The following is a 24,151-nucleotide window of genomic DNA, read 5'->3' as shown; positions in this document are numbered from 1 at the left end:
GTCCCTGGTGGCCTGCTGTAGGGTTCGGGGCATGGACTGGAACAGTACATGCATGGGATCTTTTGAGGGAGGTCACCATTATCTTCATTACCTCCACCATAGTTTGGCCCCAGATAAATAGCAGGGAGGGAACACAGCTCCAACATCCACATCAACAGAAAATTGGATTAAAATTGGATTAAAGATTTACTGAGCATGGCCCCGCCCATCAGAACAAGACCCAGTATCCCTCTCAGTCAGTCTATCCCATCAGGAAGCTTGCATAAGCCTCTTATCCTTCTCCATCAGAGGGCAGACAAACTGAAAACCACAATTATAGAGTACTAACCAAACTAACCAATCTAGGATCGGGATGGGGAATACATGTAAATCCATGGCTGATTCATGTCAATGTATGACAAAACCACTACAATATTGTAAAGTAATTAGCCTCCAACTAATAAAAATAAATGAAAAAGAAATCACATGGACAGCAGCCTGGTCTAACTCAATGAAACTCTGAGCCATGCTGTGTAGGGCCACCCAAGATGGACAGGTCATGGTGGAGAGTTCTGACAAAATGTGGTCCACTGGAGAAGGGAATGGCAAACAACTTCAGTGTTCGTGCCTTGAGAACCACATGAACAGTATGAAAAGGGAAAAAGATAGGACACTGAAAGATGAACTCCCCAGGTTGATAGGTGCCCAGTATGCTACTGGAGATCAGTGGAGAAATAACTCCAGAAAGAATGAAAAGGTGGAGCCAAAGCAAAACCAACACCCAGTTGTGAATGTGACTGGTGGTGGAAGCAAGGTCCAGTGCTATAAAGAGCAATATTGCATAGGAATCTGGAATGTTAGGTTCATGAATCAAGGCAAATTGGAAGTGGAGATCTCAAACAGGAGATGGCAAGGGTGAATGTTGACATTTTAGGAATCAGCAAACTAAAATGGACTGGAATGGGTGGATTTAACTCAGATGACCATTATATCTACTATTGTGGGAAAGAATCCCTCAGAAGAAATGGAGTAGCCATCATACTCCAAAAAAGAGTCTGAAATGCAGTACTTGGATGCAGTCTCAAAAATGACAGAGTGATCTCTGTTCATTTCCAAGGCAAACCATTCAATATCACGGTAATCCAAGTCTATGCCCTGACCAGTAATGCTGAAGAAGCTGAAGTTGAATGGTTCTGTGAAGACCTACAAGACCTTCTGGAATTAACACCCCAAAAAGATGTCCTTTTCATTATAAGGGACTGGAATGCAAAAGTAGAAAGTCAAGAAACACCTGGAGTAACAGGCAAATTTGGCCTTGGAGTACAGAATGAAGCAGGGCAAAGGTTGAAAGAGTTCTGCCAAGAGAATGCACTGGTCGTAGCAAACACCCTCTTCCAATAACACAAGAGAAGACTCTAGACATGGACATCACCAAATGGTCAACACTGAAATCAGATTGATTATATTTTTTGCAGCCAAAGATGGAGAAGCTATATACAGTCAGCCAAAACCAGACCGGGAGCTGACTCTTTCTCAGATCATGAACTCCTTGTTGCCAAATTCAGACTTAAATTGAAGAAATTTGGGAAAACCACTAGACCATTCAGGTATGATCTAAATCAAGTCCCTAATGATTGTAGAAGTGACACATAGATTTAAGGGACTAGATCTAATAGACAGAGTGCCTGATGAACTATGGACAGAGGTTCATGACACCGTACAAGAGACAGGGGTCAAGACCATCCCCAAGAAAAAGAAATGCAAAAAAGCAAAATGGCTGTCTGAGGAGGCCTTACAAATAGCTGTGAAAAGAAGAGAAGAAGAGAAGCCAAAAGCAAAGGAGAAAAGGAAAGATATACCCATTTGAATGCAGAGTTCCAAACAATAGCAAGGAGAGAAAGCCTTCCTCAGTGATCAGTGCAAAGAAAGAGAGGAAAACAACAGAATGGGAAAGACTAGAGATCTCTTCAAGAAAATTAGAGATACCAAGGGCACATTTCATGCAAAGATGGGTTCAATAAAGGATAGAAATGATATGGACCTAACAAATGCAGAAAATATTAAGAAGAGGTGGCAAGAATACACAGAAGAACTATACAAAAAAGATCTTCATGACCCAGATAATCACGATGGTGTGATCACTCACCTAGAGCCAGACATCCTGGAATGTGACGTCAAGTGGGCCTTAGGAAGCATCACTATGAGCAAAGCTAGTGGAGATGATGGAATTCCAGTTGAGCTATTTCAAATCCTAAAAGATGATGCTGTGAAAGTGCTGCAGTCAATATGCCAGCGGATTTGGAAAACTCAGCAGCGGCCACAGGACTGGAAAAGGTCAGTTTTCATTCCAATCCCAAAGAAAGGAAATGCCAAAGAATGCTCAAACTACCACACAATTGGAGTCATCTCACATGCTAGCAAAGTAATGCTCAAAATTCTCCAAGCCAGGCTTCAGCAATATGTGAACTGTGAACTTCCAGATGTTCAAGCTGGTTTTAGAAAAGGCAGAGGAACCAGAGATCAAATTACCAACATCCGTTGGACAATCGATAAAGCAAGAGAGTTCCAGAAAAACATCCATTTCTGCTTTATTGACTATGCCAAAGCCTTTGACTGTGTGGATCACGATAAACTGTGGAAATTCTGGAAGAGATGGGAATACCAGACCACCTGACTGCCTCTTGAGAAACCTGTATGCAGGTCAGGAAGTGACAGTTAGAACTGGACATGGAACAACAGACTGGTTCCAAATAGGAAAAGGAGGACGTCAAGGCTGTATATTGTCACCCTGCTTATTTAACTTATATGCAGAGTACATCATGAGAAACGCTGGGATGGATGAAGCACAAGCTGGAATCAAGATTGCCGGGAAAAATATCAATAACCTCAGATATGCAGATGACACCACCCTTACAGCAGAAAGCAAAGAAGAACTAAAGAGCCTCTTGATGAAAGTGAAAGAAGAGAGTGAAAAAGTTGGCTTAAAACTCAACATTCAGAAAACAAAGATCATGGCATCCGGTCCCATCACTTCATAGCAAATAGATGGGGAAACAGTGACAGACTTTCTTTTTTGGGGCTCCAAAATCACTGCAGATGATGACTGCAGCCATGAAATAGAAAGCCGCTTACTCCTTGGAAGAAAAGTAATGACCAACCTAGAAAACATATTAAAAAGCAGAGACATTACTTTGCCAACAAAGTTCCGTCTAGTTGAGGCTATGGTTTTTCCAGTGGTCATGTATGGATGTGAGAGTTGGACTATAAAGATAACTGAGCGCCGAAGAATTGATGCTCTTGAACTGTGGTGTTGGAGAAGACTCTTAAAAGTCCCTTGGACTGCAAGGAGATCCAACCAGTCCATCGTAAAGGAGATCAGTCGTGAATGTTCATTGGAAGGACTGATGTTGAAGCTGAAACTCCAATACTTTGGCCACCTGATGCAAAGAGCTGACTTATTTGAAAAGACCCTGATGCTGGGAGAGATTGAAGGTGAGAGGAGAAGGGGACGACAGAGGATGAGATGGCTGGATGGCATCACTGACTCAATGGACATGAGTTTGAGTAAATTCCGGGAATTGGTGATGGACAGGGAGGCCTGGCGTGCTGCAGTCCATGGGGTCGCAAAGAGTCGGACACGACTGAGCGACTGAACTGACTGACATATATGAACCCATCAGCATGCTTTGTAATTCCTCCTCAGTACTCTATCCCATTCCCATTTCCACCAATCCTTTAGCAATCTTGGGCAATACTCATTTTCTTTTGTTTTGAGTATAGTGTAAATCCTTATGATGCAATAGAATGTTTAATCACGTTTATCATATTTTAAATAATAAATGTAGTATACTAATATTAATGAATTATCCTTTACAACCAGGCTTCCAATCTATGATTAAAGATAGTACTCAGACAATAGAAATACCAATGTTGCATCATTCTAGGTAGTGTATTATTCCTGGGTTTATAGAAGTGTTTAATGAAATAAGTGAAATTGCCGCTAAGTCATTTGAAATGATAAAAGAATAACAGATGACTTAGGTATTACAATAGAGGCCATTTTAAATATCACATCCTGTTAGAAACCGGAGGGAGGCATAAATTAATACTTTTGAAAATTTGAATCATAGGAACATCAGTAAAATTTAGGTATGTAACCTAAGATTTTTCACTAGCTTCCTCCTGGGTTTTCTTCCATCTTCAGAGGAGTAGATTTTTTTATTAGTTATTAGCTTATTCTTATGTGTACTTGGGATGAAGCAAAATGTTTGGGTGCAACATGGTCTGATGTTCCGACACACCAACAGTTGAGTTTTAAGTGTAAATAGAGTTTTTAATAAAGTACATTTTGAACACACCAAAATGATTAGTTTAAAAAAATCTTTATAAAAATAAGTACAACAGTTGAGTTTTGATGACTTTGTAAGCTGATGATTCTTATTCCCTGAAATACCAGCCCCCAGCCTGAAGTGCTTTGGAAGCTGTCATGGAAAAAAAACACCAGCACTTAGGGAAAATTTTGGTGTTAGGAAATGAGGGAAGAACAAAAACCTATAAAAGAGACCTTTCAGGAGAAGATACTTAGGAATTAAGTATTCTCCATATGATAAAATGCCTAAAAGTTTATTTACTTGTGTATGCCATGCCTGGGAATCTCAACTAGAGACTCGCTTGAATGAACCAGCAATCTCTTGTCATTCACTTACACACCAGTATGCATACTAATCCCTTGAAAACTGAATTGCTGATTGGGAATTTGGGCAGCAGGCCCAATGTACTCCTTCAGAGTACAGGCCTTGGCTAGTGGACCAGGGTGAGGGCAATGGGGCTGGTGCCTGAGATAATGTCACCACCTGGATATGCAGGTGAGTGGACACAAGGGAGTGAAGATGGGTAAGTCAGTGCAAGGGGCCAGTGTCACCATTTGCCAGTGTCCAGGGTTTGGGAAAACTCTGCTCTGCTTTAAATGGCCCTTGTTCTTGGGATCAGAACTTAATGCTCTTAGTGTTATCATTAAGCCCTGCCACATGTGAATTGGGCTTCTCTGGTGGCTCAGATGATAGAAAAAAATCCAGCTGCAATGTAGGAGACCCAGGGTTCAGTCCCTGGGTGGGGAAGATTCCCTGTAAAAGGGAAAGGCAACCCACTCCGGTGTTCTTGCCTGGAGAATCCTATGGACAGAGGGGCCTGGCAGGCTGTATAGTTCCATGTGGTTGCAAAAAGTCAGACATGACTGGGTGACTAAGCACACAGCACGTGTGTAAAATAGGCTCTTGTGAGTTGATCCGACACTGTTTCTATGGAAATATGTGTTGTGAATTCCAAACACTTTGGAGGAGAAATTTTGGAGCAAAATCCTTGGTGAGCTGACTATACTAGAACTATGTATATGTTCTTAAGATTATACAACCTACTTACAGAAACAGACACACACATACACATATATATATGCTGTATGAGTGATGGTCAGTCGTTTCAGAAATTTACTATCCTTTTGGGGGTAATAACTCTTCTCCTACATTTTGTTTTACTTCTGTGACCTTTGATTTTTCACAGCTGACTGGCACAGACTCCAGAAAGTGAGTAGGAGAAGGGAGAGAAAAGACTCAAGCTTCTCCCTTGTACCACATTTTGAGTAGTTTTGGGCAAACTTGGCTTTACTAGAGGGACTAAGTTTTGAAGCCTTAGGAAGGCCTCCCTCTGCTCCCCTCAGTCCACTGCTCCCCTCTTCCAGTTCACTCATATCTTTTTTTTCCGAATATTTTCAGTTTGTTGAAATTCTGCCACTGAATAGTGATCAGGATGTGTTCAAATGCCCTTGAGAGGATGGAGATACCTGGTTTTATTAATAAGGGAGGCTGACCTGTGTTTTATGTCTACTCTGAACCAAATGTTTAGCATATGATATATCTAGTCTATACATTGAGCTTGTCACTTATAAGTCAGGGAGTTGTTGAAGCTCAGCTGCTGTATTAACATTCTCTCCAGAGGTATGGAGCCAGCAGGGTGGGTGGATGGGAAGGGATTTTGAAGGAATTGGCTCACGTGATTGTGGAAGTTTAGTCAGTTCAGTTGCTCACTCGTGTCCGACTCTTTGCGACCTCATGAACCACAGCATGCCAGGCCTCCTTGTCCATCACCAACTCCCAGAGTTTACTCACACTTATGTCCATTGAGTTGGTGATGCCATCCAACCATCTCATCCTCTGTCGTCCCCTTCTCCTACTGCCCTCAATCTTTCGCAGCATCAGGATCTTTCCCAGTGAATCAGCTCTTTGCATCAGGTGGCCAAAGGATTGGAGTTTCAGCTTCAACATCAGTCCTTCCAATGAACACCCAGGACTGATCTTCTTTAGGATGGACTGGATGGATTTCTTTGCATTCCAAGGGACTCTCAAGAGTCTGCTCCAACACCACAATTCAAAAGCACCAATTCTTCGGCACTCAGCTTTCTTTATAGTCCAACTCTCACATCCATACATGACCACTGTAAAAACCATAGCCTTGACTAGATGGACCTTTGTTGACAAAGTAATGTCTCTGCTTTTTAATTAGCTGTCTAGGTTGGTCATAACTTTCCTTCCAAGGAGTAAGTTGGCAAGCCCCAAATCTTCAGTGTAGGCGGGCAGGGAAGGGAAGACCCAGAGAAGGGTTAATGTTGCAGTCAGAGTTTGAAGGTCGTCTGCTGGCAAAACGTCTTCTAAGTCTGAGGAGATCAGCCTTTTCTCCTAAGGACCTCGACTCCTTGGATAAGGACAACCCACATTCTAGAGTCATCTGCTTGACTCAAAATCTGTTGACTTAAATGTTAATCTCATGTGCAGAATACTTTCACATCAACATTGAGACCTGTCTTTGACCAGATATCTGGGTTACCATGGCCCAGTCAAGTTGGCACACACAAACCATTGCAGCCAGTCAAAGTCACTTTCCTGGGTTATGCTGCTGGCAAGTGTTAGACCTACTATGTGAACCTGTTAGACCTACTATGTGAACCCAGGTCTGTCTGGCTCTAAAAACCCTTGCTGTCTTCACTGTACTATAGAACCTTCATTGAGTCAGGTTGTTTCTTGTAGCAGAGATGTCAGTCCTTTTGTGAGAATGAATATATAGCTTTGAGGGGAAAGGGAAGTTGATTTGGAAGCTCCAAGTGCTAGAGAAATTGGGTAAGGGAAAGGCAAATTGGGAAAACCTCCTTTGGACAATAACGCAATAGAGAAGAGCGTGTCTTGATGTAGAAGAAAGAACTAAGAGGTGACCATCAAGCTTGGTGTATTCAGCAGTATTGATGTAGCCTGGAATTGGCCCTGTGAAAACATTCTCCATGCACGTTTACTTTAGAGAGTGGTCTTTGTGAAGACAGGGATGCATCTTTCCCATTCTCATATTCGCCTCTTTTGCCCAGTAGCTGTTAATTTAATGAAGTCTCATCTACTAAATTTATAGAAGAATCTGAATTAGGACTTAGATATTGGATGGATGTGGGCTGATGTGCTTTTTAAGATGTTTTCTGCGGTGTGGGGATGTCATTTGTTCCTGCTCTGGTGTGCTTTCTGGCTGGACAGGGGCCCTTGTGGCAGTGGCAGTCAGAAGCTGCCCTCGGCCTCCTAGTTCTGGCCGCTGGTCCCGAATGAGACTGGATGAGGCCCTGCAGGCTCTCAGTGTCCTCCACGTGAGAAGAGCAACGGTGGACTTGTATCAGTTATGTCAATTCCTGATTTTCCATGGTACTTGGCTATTCAATAGATGCTATCCTAAAATAACCTCTGTGTGTGTGTGTGTGTGTGTGTGTGTAAAAGTCGCTCAGTCGTGTCTGACTCTTTGCAACCCCATGGACTATACAGTCCTTGGAATTTCCCAGGCCAGAATACTAGAATAGGTAGCTGTTCCCTTCTCCAGGGGATATTCCCAACCCAGGGATTGGATCCAGGTCTCCCGCACTACAGGTGGATTCTTTACCAGCTGAGCTACCAGGGAAGCCCAGAATAACCTCTATTGTGGCTAACTACAAGCCAGCAAATGAGATCATGATTTTGATAACTAGGTTTGTTTAGGCAGGTTTATTTTGGTTGCAATGATTTATTTTCATTCATGCACACATAAATGATACTTTTAAATTTTAATTTCTAATTAAAGGATCATATAACTGATTTTTAACTCTAGCTAAAATGGAAGAAGGGACCAGACAACAACAGGGACGTTTGAGGTCCTGACTCCTAAGACTCAGTAGGTCAGCTGACCCTCAGTCAGGAAGGGTAATGCCCTACGTCTAGATAGATTTATCCTGAAGTATGGCTTCTAATCCAGACTTTAAGGCTTGTTTTAGTATTTATGTGAAATGTCGAACTGGTTTTTGTCGTTTCTTGGGTGACATCAGGCCTTATCTCTCTGCTTCAGCGGACACCCCTGTGATCTCGGAAGAGAAAGGGCCCTGTTACCGGCTTGTCAGTTCCGGAAGGCAGTGCATGCACCCGCTGTCTGTCCACCTCACCAGGCAGCTCTGCTGCTGTAGCGTGGGCAAGGCCTGGGGCCCACACTGTGAGAAATGTCCCCTTCCAGGCACAGGTAAGACGTGCCCCGCCACGTGGTCGTGTTCATTCCCGGCCACACAGGATGATTTGGACAGCATGGGTTCTTTGTGGTTTCTGACTTTAAATCAGTTATTAGTAATACAATGTGTTTTTATCCTTTTGAAAAAACCATGAATGTACGAGGTTGAATCAGTGGAAAAAATTACATGCAAAGAGCTTTTCCCATTTGTGTGTAACATTAGACTTCCTTTTGGATGTTAAGAAAAGCAATTGCTTTTTAAGCCATTGCTTTTTATCCCTAGTTTCTGTCCCTAGTTTCTGCTATTTAAAAGTGCGGAGACACCAGAAGGCCATGTTGGGCTTGCACTTTTCTGATGATTGACTGTTCACTGCCTGCATGGTCACTAGATCTGATGTAGGTTAACTCTTTTAACTCATGTATTGAATGGGTGCCTGTCAGGTTCTATTAAGAACATCGTGCTTGATTTCTCCAGGTGGAAATGGAGAAAATTATATTCACAATTGAATTTTTGCTATGAAAATTCATAACTCAAGGGCAGATCCTCCTATGAACTTCTGGATGGGAACTCAATATAAGAAGTGATGATTCTTTATCCTTCAGCTGAGTACATGATTGCCTAATGCTCTGAAATCATAAATTTATCTAAGTGCCTTATGTATCCCAAGGCAATACCAACTTCTCAAGCAGGGTCAAGTAGAGTTAAATGGAAGAGAAAGAAACATACCTGCAAATACTAGGCATGATATTATTTTTTAAAAAGAAAGTGGTGTACCTGTTTCACTGACATAGGGTGGGTGTAAGATGTCTACCTGATTTCTTGTTTGATAAGGTGGTTCCCATCTAGGGAAGTGTGTTCACTTTCACAGAGACATTTAATGTCTTAAGCCTATAACTTGCACTGTTGCAGACGAGGTTTAAATATAAATGTAATGGTCACAAGCCACTTTGGTTGTTGCCTAGGATCAGAAAGAACTGGTGAGGCAGAGATAGTATAATGTTGATGATGTTTTGGTATACTGCATGACTTGAAACATCTCCGGAAGGCCCTAGTAGCCTCCTGAGGAGTCTGATCTGCTCAGTATTAAAAAGGAATAATCAATGAAATTAATGATCTTGATAATTCATAGACCCATTTTTCTTCAAGTTCCATTTTGATAGCTTTTGTAGCCCTTACATGAAGCATAAATCAAGAAAGTGAGTGTAACACAGGAAGATTTTCCCATAAAGTAGTCACTAAGTTTGAAAATAATATTAAAGATAAAATTTGGACACTTAACCAATTTTTGATTATAAGATGACTTTCATAAAAGTAATGTTTAGTTCTTTCATATACCTCAAGTATTTGATAGAAAAACTTTTTCTAGAAACTTCTGTTCTTTCACATGAAAATTGTATTTCATAGTTGCACATAAAAATGAGGTTCTACCATTTAATGTGTGATCCTTAGAAAAACAGTATTTTAGCATGCTTTAAGGAGTACTTTAGAGTTTTATTTTTACTGAGAACTAATTTTAGGTCCAGAACATTCAATAGGAGATCTCTTGTTCAGTGAAAGTGAAAAGTGGCTTATTTTACTTTCAGCTCTAAAGGTAGAAATAAAGGAGTTGACTGTAAGCCCCTTGCTGTCTGCGTTTGGTAACTTGCCTCCAATACCAACACCAAAGAGATTAGGTGGATTTTTCCTCCTCAGGCCACACATGGTCTTGCCTCCCTTGTCTTCCCCCTTGACTTATTCCTGGTGATCATGCAATGAAGGTTAGGAAATCACATGTGCCCGGCTGATATTTTTTAAGTGTACAAAACCACTTTCCTGGCAGGAATAGTGGTTACAGGATACAGAATATCTCCTTGTCCTCACCATAATTCGACCAGTTGGTTGTGGTCTGGCTTTGGCTCACTTGTCACCCCTCCCCTTGAAAATAACTACGTTCTAACTTGGTGTGTCCTTTTCCCTTGATGTCTACCTGTCATCTCTTTAGCGTGTGTCTTTGACTGGCTTCATTTTCACCATCCTGAGACTATTTCTTCGAAACCACTTGCCTTTTCAATTCTTCTTAACCATCCTCTGCATATCAGCTGATACTCCCCACTCTGGCTTCTTCATCTTTGCTTTCTTCAATGCGAATCAAATTAGAATGATTTCAACACCTCATTTCCCTCAATAGTGATGGCTCTTTCTTTTACCATTTAATTTAGATGTTACTAAGTTCCTGATTAATAGTTAATGAAATTAGACCAAAGCAAGAGTGAAAAATCTGATTTTTACTGATGTTATACCCTCCTCCAAGATATATATAAATCTATATGTTATGTTCTGTACTTAAAAATCTCATGTATTACATATATTTTCTGTGTGTAATACATAGTGTGGTAGAGAATATTAAATATAAAATATATGTATACTATCTCTTAATTTGTTGCTGATATATATAATTTAATATACAAAATATGTGGTCTCTGTATATATAAGATTCTGATTGTGTAAGATAAGGAATTAACAGATAGAGAAATGTTTACTAAAAGAATTGAGTTTTTTCCTGTAAATATGCAAGTTTGAGAGAAATTAGAGCATTTTGCATCTGTTCTTTAAGTTTTTAAATGTAACTATAAATTAGTGATGATTTATTAAGCAATATTCATCATGCTGTTTTCCTCTGTATAAGTTTGCACTTTTAGATTTTTAAAAGGAATATTTTCCCATCCCAAATCTAGCTGCTTTTAAGGAAATCTGTCCTGGTGGAATGGGTTATACGGTTTCTGGCGTTCATAGACGCAGGCCAATCCATCACCATGTAGGTAAAGGACCTGTATTTGTCAAGCCAAAGAACACTCAACCTGTTGCTAAAAGTACTCACCCTCCACCTCTCCCAGCCAAGGAAGAACCAGTGGAGGCCCTGACCTTCTCCCGGGAACAGGGGCCAGGAGCGGTGGAGCCAGAAGGTGAGAGTGGAAATGGATCACGGAGCTGGCCGTCCGTCTTGTGTGTCTTTGGTTTCCTTGTATGTAACTTCTCCGATAGGGGCTTTCAGCCTTGGCACTATTGACAATTTGGGGTGGATAACTCTGGTGTGAGGGGCTGCTCTGCGCATTATAGGATGTTTAGCAACATCCCTGACCTCTGACCTCTAGTGCAGTAGCACCCTCCCCCTCCTGGTTGTTAAAACCAAAAAGATGTCCAAATACCGCTGAATGTCCCCTGGGGGAGGAATTACCCCTGATTGAGAACCACTGCTCCAGGACAGTTGTGACAGTATTCCATGATAATCGAATGAAATTGTCTTATGTTTGGGAGCTACTTTTTCTTGGTGTTTACTCCTGGATAGTGGTTTAGATTTTTCAGGGAATAGCCAGAATTCACTTCTGTATCTAGAAAGCTGTTTAACAAATATGTGTTTACTTTAAAAAGTGGAATCCACGGGCTTGAAGCATCAACTGAGCTTCCGTGAAATAGTTTCACAGGCAGTCAGGGATAATGGGCAGCAAAATGAAGGAAGATAGGGTCCATGAAAGGGATTTTGGAAAGAGTTCACCTAAGTGAAGTCCTTTGGTTTGCATTTTGAGAACTGGAGACAGAGCAACTGACTTGCAAATGTCATACGAAGAGCATGTGATAGAACCAAGGAACACATTTTTCCCAGGAGGTGGTTAAGGCCTTCTACTCCAGAAGGAGACTAGAGACAATTGGTTCTGTTTCAGAAAGAAGGATTATCTATCTTTGTCTCTTCATAGAAGCCAGCATGTCCAATACTTTGAATATCTTTTTCACCACAGAAGTGCTCACCCCAAATAGGATGAACAAAAATCTTAACTCTGTGTGGGATAGGTATTGGCTTTAATAAAGCTTCTGTTTTTCTTTCACACTTGGATCTAGGATGGGAACTCAGGGTGTGCATTTATGGGTTTTGTGAGGAGAGAAGGTGCTCAAGTTAGATGAGGCATTGGGAGCATGGCAAGGAAGAGAGGTCTCCTTTCAGGGCTCTGAACCTTCATGTGTTCTAGCCTAGTTAAAGTCCGCTCTTTCACTTCTGCACTTCTCTTTGGTTAGGAGATGAGGTAGGACCTCACCTAAGATTGACAGTATTGGCCAGTTTGTTCCTGTATGGTTACCCAGGTGGTTGCAATTCCTCCTCCTCTTCATAAGCAGGAGAAAATGGGCTGTGGTCCAGATTCTGCCTCAAGAGTTTCTTGGTGGTGGGTTAGAGAGGATAGAAGGTTTATTGACTTTTTCTAACCACTAGAATGTCGCAGCAGTGATAGCAATCTGGTGCCCTGATTATGTTTAGGAGTAATGCATCTACCATATCTTATACTAGTGTTTATGGAGATGTTGACCCAGGAGCAGAATCCCTGTGATTATTGATCTAAGATTTGAGGACTAATTCTACAACTGATTTTTGAAGTGTTTCAAAATGGAAAGGCATAATCACTACCACCACCACCCTATAATAATGTTGGTGATTGTGTAATCTGTGATTTGTTCAACATAGTGATGCTAATTGCTCATTGAATCTTGCTGGCTTGTGATTTGATTTTTTTTTCTTTTTGTAATCTTGTTAGAATATCCTTCTGAAAATGCTCACAGGGCTTCATTAAGGATCAGTGTGCACCAAGAATGCAGCACCCTTTCTTAGGTCTCTTATTGAAACAGGGGCATTTATTTTATTTTATTTTTTTAACATTGATATCAGAAAGCATTTCAAACATTGTTTATTATGTTAAGGATAACTGTAATTAAAATGTTCCTTTTCTAAGGCATGGAAAGTGCTACAAAATTGTGAGTAGGCATGAGACACTGTGTCAGGAAGTGTTGCCTCCTATAACTTTAATAGTGAGTTGGAAAGAACTGCATCCCATCTACTACCTGATTTCCTGCAATTGAGGAATGACATACAGTTTTCCCCTGTCAGTCATGTGTAAAATGCTCCAAAATGGTAGTTGACTATCATTCTGCACTTGATTTAGTTTGATTCTTAATCCTTTTGGAGACTGAACTTTTGTTGCTTTTTAAAAATTGAACTATTATGCAGTAGACTATTTTGAGTTGTACTAATGTCCTTCTCTCTTTTTTGGTTTTAGTGGCAACTGTACCTCCTGAGAAGGTAATTTATTCATTGTTTGCAAGCTGTCATTTGTTACCTTCATAATGATTTTCTTCTAGATTATGTGTGATTTTTTAAGATTTAAATATAGTAACATGTCTATTATACATTATTTCACTTAAGGAAATATATTGAATAACAGTCATTCATTCAATAAACATTTATTGAGCACCTGCTATATGACTGGCACTATGCTGAATATTAGGGAAATAGTAGAGACCAAATCAGACAAATCTCCTTGTTCTCATGGAACCTAAATCTGGGGAGATGAAAATGATGGGCCTGATGGGAATCAGGGACTTAAGTGAAATTCAGAGAGTTAGTTTATGGCCTGGAACATCTATGGAAAGAAAGATTCTGACAAGTTTATGTAATTGTGTATTCTCAGAGTTCATATATACTGAGTGATGTACTTGTTACTTCAACTAAAATTTGATATGCTTGTTTGACTTAAATTGGAGTATGAGCAGAACTTACCCTTGAAATTTATAATCAAGTACTGGGATATTGCTTCCTTAAAATTTTAGAGAAATTTTAATCTTTCATTTTTGGGGACCATGAAATGGGATACTGAACTGTGAGATTTATTAGTAGAAAACACTGGCATTTGCTGAAGCTCTGTCCTGTTTACATAATACTGTTCCTTGTCTGAAGATTTATTGGTAACATGAAAATTAGGTAATTATTGTATGTTTTTACATTTGTGTAGTGTTCATTCTCTCACAAGAATGCAGTTTTAGGATTTAGATGGGGACATAGACCTATGTAAAATATTATAAATAGTTTTAAAAATCTTTAGTTTATAAGTATGGGGATAGAATAACACAAAAGTTAAAAGTGCTGACAGAATCCAGAAAAAAAAGGAATGATTTTAGAGTGATAGCATCCAGTAAGGAAAAATGTTTTTATACTGACCCCCAAAAGAAGCACAAGAGATTTGCATATTTTACATGGATAATTTGCTGCTCTTGGAGAGCATCTCTAAAGATCAGTGACGTACAGTAGTTTGCAATTTTGTTGATTTTGAATTTAGTTCTGGTTTAGAAATGGGAGGAATCCTTTAACACATGAGTGGTCTAGCCAGCTCCCTGACAACCTCATCTTATCTGATTTTCTTCTCCTCTGTTTATGATCGAGCTTGTGAAATTTTCATAAAGGCTCTGAAAGAGGGCCTGAAAATTTTCTTGTGTACGTTCAGAGAGGAGGCAGTGGGGAAAATGCAGCCGTGGACTTTGTGGTCTTGACTTTCTGTGGAGATCTCATGCTCTTAAAGATCAATGAAGAGAAAGCAGGGTGATCCACTGATGAGAAATTATGTGCCCAAAGGTGCAGTGGAGGGTGGGGACAGCACGGGGTCATTTAGGGGAGCAGGAAAGACTCAGAGAACTTAGGACGTGCTTCGGAAGGCTTGGAATACCAAACTGCAGTTGTAATCAGTGGGGCAATACTGTCCTTCTCAGCTGGACCCACTTGTCAAGTGGAGAAGTAGCATGGATCAGGAAGTAGGAAGTCCACTGCCCCATGCTCCTGGGTAGTCGGGGAGGGAGGGCACAAGTCTGGAATCCTGTCTGTAAGCTGCAGGAGTTGATTGACACCTGGTTATGGTCCACTCCTTGGTAGCATTGACCTTGGGCTGCAGGGGATGGGGTGTAGTTGAGCCTGATTGGGGTCACCTTTCAATGGGTAATAGGAAAGCTAGTCTATATTCTTAAGAAGAGGGGGAAATGTGAGGGGAAAAGTAGTAAGTGCTCTGTGTTTCCAGAAGATGCAACACAATGGGATTAACTGAGATGGGGGAAGAGGAAGCTTGAGAGGCCGATTAGACGACTACAGTGAACTGAGAATGAGGGTGAGTGTAGCTGAAGGTAGTAGGGGCTGTGGATGTGGAAAAAGATGAACCAATATAAGGAATAGTGGAAATAGGCAGGACTTGGAATGAGGAATGAAAAGTGACTTTAAACCTGGACAAATCAATGACTGTGGCGTTCACAGAGATGAAGAAGTTGGAATCAGAGCTCGGATGTTTTCGGGAAGGGATGGGTTTGAGGGATTTGTAGAATATCTAAATGGAGTTACCCTGTAAGCACTCATGCCTTCGAAATTTGGTCTTTGAGGTACTCAGGCAGGATATCTATTTTATTAAGAGCAGAAAAGGTGATAAGTAAAGAAAGCTAGGAGAGAAGGTTTTTCTTTAACATCTTACGGAAAAATTTGAACGAACTTTCTGGCCAACCCAATAAAAGTTAGAACTGGACATGTGACAACAGACTGGTTCCAAATAGGAAAAGGAGTACATCAAGGCTGTATATTGCCACCATCCTTATTTAATTTATATGCAGAGTACATCATGAGAAAAGCTGGACTGCAAGAAGCACAAGCTGGAATCAAGATTGCCGGGAGAAATATCAATAACCTCAGATATGCAGATGACACCAGCCTTATGGCAGAAAGTGAAGTAGAACTAAAGAGCCTGTAGGTGAAAGTGAAAGAGGAGAGTGAAAAAGTTGGCTTAAAACTCAACATTCAGAAAACAGAGATCATGGCATCTGGTCCCATCACTTCATGGCAAATAAATGGGGAAACAGTGACAGACTTTTTTTTTTTGGGCTCCAAAATCACTGCAGATGGTGACATTAAAAGACGTTTACTCCTTGGAAGGAAAGTTATGACTAACCTAGACAGCATATTAAAAAGTAGAGACATTACTTTGCCAACAAAGGTCCGTCTAGTCAAGGCTATGGTTTTTCCAGTAGTCAAGTGTAGATGTGAGAGTTGGACTATAAAACAAGCTGAGCACTGAAGAATTGATGCTTTCGAACTGTGGTGTTGGGGAAGACTCTTGAGAGTCCCTTGGACTACAAAGAGATCCAACCAGTCCATCCTAAAGAAGATCAGTCCTGGGTGTTCATTGGAAGGACTGATGTTGAAGCTGAAACTCCAATCCTTTGGCCACCTGATGCAAAGAGCTGACTCCTTGGAAAAGACCCTGATGCTGGGAAAGATTGAGGGCAGGAGGAGAAGGGGACGACAGAGGATGAGATGGTTGGATGGCATCACCGACTCAATGGACATGAGTTTGTGTAAACTCTGGGAGTTGCTGATAGACAGGGAGGCCTGGCGTGCTGCAGTCCATGGGGTCACAAAGAGTCGGACACGACTTAACATCTGAACTGAACTGAATAAAAGGGAGAGGCCAGGGGAGTGAGTTTTCTGGAAGATGGCGGTGATTAAAGTAGGGAGGGAGTGTGTAGGATAACCTGATGAATACTTTTACGGGAGTGGTGACGTGAGTGCTCTGGCCCCACACTGATGTGGGCAAGGTCACAGACCTTTACCTAGCCTGATGGTTCAGTCTGCAGGAGTCCTGAAAGGAGCTGAAACTGGAAACTGAGTCCTGGGTGCGAGTCTGTGGTTCAGGAGATAAGAGTGGGCCAAAGCATGTGTGGGGAAATCCCCTGGTCCCCTCCAAGTCCCTATTTTTCTGTTGCTGTTTGACTACCAGCATTCTGAGAGGTGGAGAAGTACCTGGCAGACTTACCATACTTTAGTGTCTCCGTGTGTTCTTTCTTATGACACACCTGTATCCATTTTTAATCTGCAGGATGGGGCTGGTCATTTTATTTGGGCAGAAGCCACATGTGAATGAGGTGACGGCTTATTTTAGGTCTTCTCTGGGATTAGTTTTGCCTTGTTCCAGACCAAACATGGGCCTCTGAGCCAAGGCATTTGTTTAAAATGTGTAAGAGACCTTTTGGGCCTCTGGGAAATGGGTGAGGGTGTGAGCATGGATCGGCACTGCTAGGAAAACGCAAGGGCTCAGTATAGTAGCACATCAATAGTACGTTTAAAAAATTTTTTTACACAGTTGTGCAAGTTGTGTAATATCCTGTGATATTTGTTGCCTTTCTAAGAGTAGAATTAATGAAATAAAAATAGTAATATGTAGAAACTAAAAATTCCTACTCTCAGTTCTCTTTTTTTCCCCCCGTTTTAATACAACCATCCAGGAAATACCTTCACTGGATCAAGAGAAAACCAAACTTGAGCCTGGTCAACCCCAGCTCTCTCCAGGCATTTCAACCATTCATCTGCATCCACAGTTTCCAGGTAGTCTGTGTTGATTTGTACCATTTGTGAGAATACTCTGAATAAAAGAGTAAGATGAAGATTGTTGTGTGTCTCTGGTTTTAAAGTTTTAGTCATGAGAATTCCTAAGTGAAGTGAAATGTGAAGTACACTTATGTATATTAATATCCTCATATAATGTTACTGTAAGTATGGTACAGTCGATCCTTCTTTATCCGTGGTTTTACTTTCTGCGGTCAGCTACAGCCCAAAAATATTAAATGGAAAATTCCAGAAGTAAACAATTCATACATTTTAAATTGTGCATTGTTCTGAGTAGCATGATGAAATCTCGCGCCGTCCTGTTCCATCCTTCCCAGGACGTGAATCATCCTTAGGTCCAGTATCCATGTTCTATGTGCTTCCTGCCCATTAGTATGGGAAAAACACAGTATATATAGGATTTGATACTATCTGCAGTTTTAGACATCCACTGGGGGTCTTAGAACATGTGCTCCATGGATAAAGGGAGACTACTGTATTATAAATGTTATAATGATAAAAAATTTTTCACTATTTTCTGTGGTCAGGAGTAATATATTTTATTAGAACATTATTGAGGGTTCATCATTTGATGAAGGATCATTTTTATTGACTTCCAAATTGCTCTCAGATATTGTCGCTAAATGTGGAAAGCAGGGCTATAGGTTAATATCAAGACCTTTAGGGACCTATAGCTGTTCTTAATATCCAAGAATTAACTGTGGTATGTTGTTAGACTAAATTTTGCTTACATTTTGAAATGGGATCTCAATGCATATAACAGGCTTTAATTTTCATTTTATTCTCTCCCTTCTCATATAGTAGTGATTGAAAAAACATCACCTCCTATGCCTGTGGAAGTAGCTCCTGAAGCTTCAACATCAAGCGCCAGCCAAGTCATTGCACCTACTCAAGTAACAGGTAAGTGCAGTATTGATATTGCAGAGTCTGTGGAGGATACAGGGATGTGAACATTTTAAATGTAAAGTCAAAATTGTATCACATGTATAAGATCGCTCATGGCAGAGTTAGTCATGAGAGCAAATATTTGGAAATAATCTAAATATTTTTTGAAGGAAGAATATGTTTAAATAAGTTACGGCACATATGCAGTGGAATATCACACAGCTGCTAATGTTTTAAAAGTAATGTCATGAGGAGATGCTTATAGGATGATATTAAGAAATACAGAACACAGTGATTCCAATTTTATTTTTTAAATGTTTATAAACACAGAAAAAGAAAGTTCATCGAAGTGTTTAACCATCCTCAGTTAATAGGATCATGGATAAACTTTCTGCTCTTCAATATATTTTTATATATTTTCAAAATTCTGTTTAATAAACATGTTATTTCAGCCATTAGTGAGAAATTATAAAGATTTATTATAATTTATAACCAACAGCTTAAAAGTTAATATCCTTAATGTATAGTGAGGTCTTATAAATCAGCAATAAAAATACTAATAGAAAAATGAAATTACTATCATCAGATAATTCATAGGTAACATACCAAGAAACATGTATGTAATAGGAAATTTCAACTTTACTAGTAGTCAAAGAAATGCAAATTAAAGTGAGAATTCTTTATTCTTTTTTTTTACACTCTTGTGCAACCCCATGTACTGTAGCCCACCAGGCTCCTCTGTCCATGGGGTTTCCCAGGCAAGAATACTGGAGTGGGTTGCCATTTCCTTCTCCGAATTCTTTATTCTTATCAGTGTAATATTTCGTATTTACTAGAGTGAAGTCAAGGCTCTCACACATTGCGGAAAGGAACGTAAAGTAGTTCAGCTTTTCTGGAAAGCACAAACTGGCAATATGTATCAAGAACTTTAAAAATGTTCAAGACTTTTAACTCAGAAATCCCACATTAAGATAACTAGTATAAGGAAATAATGTCCCCCCAACACTGTTGTAATGGTTTGTATAAATGGGCACTTACCACAGCACTGTGTATAATAGAGAAAAAATAGAAAAACCTAAATATTTAACTGTAGGAAAATAGATCATTATATCTACATTGAAACATTATGCTACCACCAATTACTACAGTATTTTTGAAGAATTTTTAAAAATATACCAGAAAATAGTCACAAGATACTGCTAAATACAAAACAAAGTAAGTAAAAATGAACAATATAGAGTATTAAACCAATGATACAAAAAAGACATACATTGAGAAAATGCTAGAAGAAAAAACACCAGATCAGCAGTGGTTATTTTGGGAGTGGGCTCTGAGGGGTTTGGATGTTGTTCCATTGTGGAATTTTTTTGCATATTCCACATATTCTGATGTGGGAAAATATTTTTGTAATCAGACAAAGTATCACTAAGGTGCATCATAATAGCATAAATTCATGATACCATTGCAGGATGAGGTTGGCAGTGTATACAGGAGAAGCTAATAGAGGAATGTGCACCCTCTCTCAGAGTTTTGCCTCCTAAGAAACATGACATTGTATCATTTCAGTCTAATGCTCTCCTAACTGAGCTGTTCCAGTTAGCTGACATTGCATAATTTCAAACAGAAACATGCTTGGTTAGATGTATTAATTAGTTGGATTGCGGTGATCATTTCACAATGTATAGATATTAAAAAGCCAAGTTGTACACTGTTAAGTACATACAGTTTTTATACGTTTTAAAAAACCAAAGCTTTGACCTATTTTCTCAGAATTGTGGATGCACTTTCTCTTAGACGCTTGAATTGATACAGCAGATAGGAGAGTGTTTTTAAACCACCGCCTGTCCTGAGGTGAAGTGCAGTTGACCAAGTAGTGCAGAGTCACATCAGGGGCCCAGCAGCGTGTCTCAGCTGCTTCAGCGATACCCTCAAGGCATAGCTGCACCCAGAGTCATGGCCTTCCCATGTGGCTGCAGAGCAACTGCTCTTTGGTTTTACTGTAAATAGTGAACAGAGTGATAGAGAAATGTTAGCTATTTTAAGTAGTGGGTTGACTCAAACGAATTTTCTGGCCAAAGCCTGTATCTCTAATGATAGAGTGAAATGTTAGTGATTTTTGTTTGTTTGTTTTTAATGGCTGTGGCCAAAATTGTTTTTCTCTGTTCTGAAGTCACAGCTGTGTCTACTTATTTCATTAAACCCGTCTATGAAAGACTGGGCTTCTCTGGTGGCTCAGATGATAAAGAATCCACCTGCAATGAGGGAGACCTGGGTTTGACCCCTGGGTTGGGGAAGATTCCCTGGAGGAGGGCATGGCAACCCACTCCAGTATTCTTGCCTGGAGAAAGCCCATGGACAGAGGAGCCTGGCGGACTGCAGTCCATGGGGTCGCAAAGAGTCAGACACGACTGAGCGATGAAGCACAGCACATGCATGGCTACTATGCAAGGCATACAAACATATAATGCACCTCGTTGGTCACCAAGTCTTCTCGTTGTTTATATCTGCATTAAAAAAGAAAATTGTAGTCTGTCAATGTGCTAGTTCTTTCAAGTACTCTATTTCCATTTTCCAATGTGAAGACACTGTTATTTTGTGCCTTTTTAACAATGGCTGACTTAACAGACAGACTTCTTGCCGTTTAGCTTTGTAGAGGTTTGGCTAGATAAACACAGTTTGATCATTTAAATGCAGCCCTGTGAGGAATAACAAATTGCAGTTACTCAGCTTCAACTGAACTGTGGAACTGATTGAAAAAAAAATGAAAGTAGTTGTGCTATATGAAGTTGTTAGAAGACAGCTTAATTTCAGTTTGGCAGAGATACAGGGCTAACATCTGCTATAACATGTTTGAAGCACAAATATTTCCTTCCAGGAAACAAGTGACATTGAAATTTCATTTTCACGCAGCATTTATAGGTGCTCTGACTTCCTATAGTACAAGAATCTTTCTGAACCAATCCATGGGGAGAACATTTTAAATAGTCTTTGAATTTAAATAATTTGCAGTTTTGGAGCTATACTATGATCTGTAATCTACCCTAGAACAAGAGGAATGTTTTGTATCAAATTTAATTGAAATCAAAATATAGATGTTCCCATTGATTTTGATAAGAGAGCCAGATATGTAGATTGAAGGAGCAATCTGATTGAGTCTCTCTGGAACATTAGGCATAGTTGTTTTTTTTTTTAACTTGGAACACAAAGGAGGCAGATGTTTGTTACTCTTAGTTTCTTCCATGAATTGAAGAAAGGAATAGAATAATAAGTAGGCATCTAAAATAACCAAAATCAGCCTCACATTGCTCAGCAATGATATCTTTATGATGGTGAAATTGGAAGTAGTCTTTGTAGATTTCATCAGACTCACTTTAACTTGCAATAATTATAAAGGGAGCCACATATTTGGAGGGAATAAGGGTGATATTTTCCACTCTGAGCAGCTGAGTTGGTGGCTTGCAATATTATTGGCACACTGTTTCCAAAGAAATGATACATTTCAGCATATAAATTCTTGATTTAGCATAGTGTCTTAGTAGCTCAAGGATAGGTTGGAAAATCAAACCTTTATTTCTCTGGCGAGTATTTACAAAGTGGAAACATCTGCTTCAATTGTTGTGGGACAATTTATGCTCTTTGTGGGGCAGTTAGGAAGCCAGGGCATTTTTGTAAACCTTTCCATGAGTTGACATTTGATGCCTTCCTCTGCCAGCTCTTCCTAAACTTTCTCCATGGCCCTTGCAGACCAGCCAGAAATTATTCTGACTTTCATGACTGCTTTGTGTAAACCTTTGTAATCATCATGGCCCAAACGTTGTAAAAACTATTTTGCTCATCAGATCTTTTCCAGAACTCATCAGTGACCCCTTTATAAAAACCTTTGTCCCTGAAGCATATTACCAGTGTCATGACAGCCTCAATAAACTATGTAGGCTCATGGAAGATGAACTTTGTTGCATGTAAAATCATCATGCTTTAATATTTCCAGCTCTATTTATTTATTTATTTTGAGTAATCACATGAGCAGGAAAAAAGCAAAAGGTCAGCGTATTCATTTTCATATCTTGCCAGAAGCTTTCCTTTTCATTTAATTCTTAAAGACACCAGATTCTTAAATCTATCTCTGGCCGTCTTTCTGGGACAAATAGACCATTTGGTTTTCCATTGGCTTCTGGTCATGACTCCTTTTTCCAAATTCTAAATGGACTCCCGGGAAAGATAGAATGAAGTTCTTGGCCTGATGTAGGTGAAGCTGTTTCAGGGGCCGCGTGTGTAAGGGCGGTCCTGCACCCTAGGGGAAATGTGACGGGCATTATGAAGGGGGATGCTTCCAAGAGTCCAGAGGGAACAGTCTCTTGTCTCTGGGAAGCCAAACATGCTTCAGAAGAGAAGACATGATCATTAACCTGAGTGCCCCAGAGACCAATCATGAGTGCTCTCTGTGCAAGGCTTTACCGTATTCCCAGTGCCTGTGTCGATGCCGTCAGCACATATGGAGGAATGTATATTCTGACCTGAGCTGATCCTTTCTGTGGGAACAGGCTAGCATGGCTCTGTGAGTGACCTCTTAGAAGAATGTAAAGTGTAATGTCTTTGTCCCCCAAATGCAGAGAAAGCCAGAAGCTTGTTTTCTAAGCCTGAAGTTTAATTGTTTCAGTTTTAAGACAATACCATCAGGACTGCCTTTCTGTGTAACTTATAATGAAGCATGAAAGTGTAATAGACAAAGAAGGGAAGTGGAGGAAGAGGTCGTGTGATACACCTTTTGAGTTTTAGGAGTATCAATATTTTTTTTTTAACTTTAAAAATGGTGTTGATCAATTTTGTTGTTTTTTGAGATGTGGTTGACATATAACATTGTATAAGTTTAAGGCATACAATGTGCTGGTTTGATACATTCATGTATTGCACTATGATTACTGCAAAAGCATTCGCTAACACCTCTATCAAGTCACATGCTTTCTTGTGTGTTGAGAGCAGTTAAGATTTAGTATCATTGATTATAATCTGGTAAATTTTTTGATGAGTGGTAAAGAGGAAGCAGAGGTATTTTAAAGTTGTTAATTTTTATTTTTGAACTTAGAAGGGTGGGATAGCAAATAGATAAACGGGATCTCTCAGGATAAACTGATATGTTACAATTTATCATGTGTATAAAAAATGGGTCAAACTGTAGAAATCTAGAATATGTTAGTAAATATCCCCTCACACTGACGTATCTCTTAGTACCCTCTAGTGGTGTCGGAGTAGCATTTTCTTACATATGTTAGTGCCAGTTGGGATCAACGTTTTCAAACTGCAGTTTTATATACATAATCTATGAGGTAATCAGCTAAGAATTCTCAAGCTTTCCTCGTAAATATTTCAGCCTCATAGCTTCTATTTAAGGTACTAAATTGGAATGAAAGGCCGTTATTGTTCATTTCTTAAGACAGAAGAGTTAAAATTCTTAATCATTTCTTCTATCTTAGAGTTGACTTAAGAAGAAATTATATAAATATTGGCAC

At 39.9% G+C, this 24,151-nt stretch overlaps 1 protein-coding gene across 15 annotated transcripts in view; it reads left to right on the top strand.

Moving 5' to 3' along the window:
• LTBP1 (latent transforming growth factor beta binding protein 1) overlaps nt 1-24,151 on the top strand; it is a 442,908-nt gene that overhangs the window by 279,177 nt on the left and 139,580 nt on the right. For 8 of the 15 annotated variants that reach the window (XM_061155620.1, XM_061155621.1, XM_061155618.1 and 5 more), the window contains 5 exons: nt 8,377-8,544; nt 11,245-11,472; nt 13,609-13,631; nt 17,639-17,738; nt 18,561-18,659. In XM_061155620.1, the coding sequence (XP_061011603.1) occupies nt 8,377-8,544; nt 11,245-11,472; nt 13,609-13,631; nt 17,639-17,738; nt 18,561-18,659 (618 nt within the window). The remainder of the gene's footprint in view (nt 1-8,376; nt 8,545-11,244; nt 11,473-13,608; nt 13,632-17,638; nt 17,739-18,560; nt 18,660-24,151) is intronic. The other 7 variants (XM_061155619.1, XM_061155628.1, XM_061155626.1 and 4 more) reach the window with 3 other exon arrangements.

Source organism: Dama dama, chromosome 11 (genome assembly GCF_033118175.1).
Source record: "Dama dama isolate Ldn47 chromosome 11, ASM3311817v1, whole genome shotgun sequence".
Taxonomy (NCBI): domain Eukaryota; kingdom Metazoa; phylum Chordata; class Mammalia; order Artiodactyla; family Cervidae; genus Dama; species Dama dama.
Note: the sequence above shows the minus strand (reverse complement) of the source record. Positions and strands in the feature narration are given on the sequence as shown.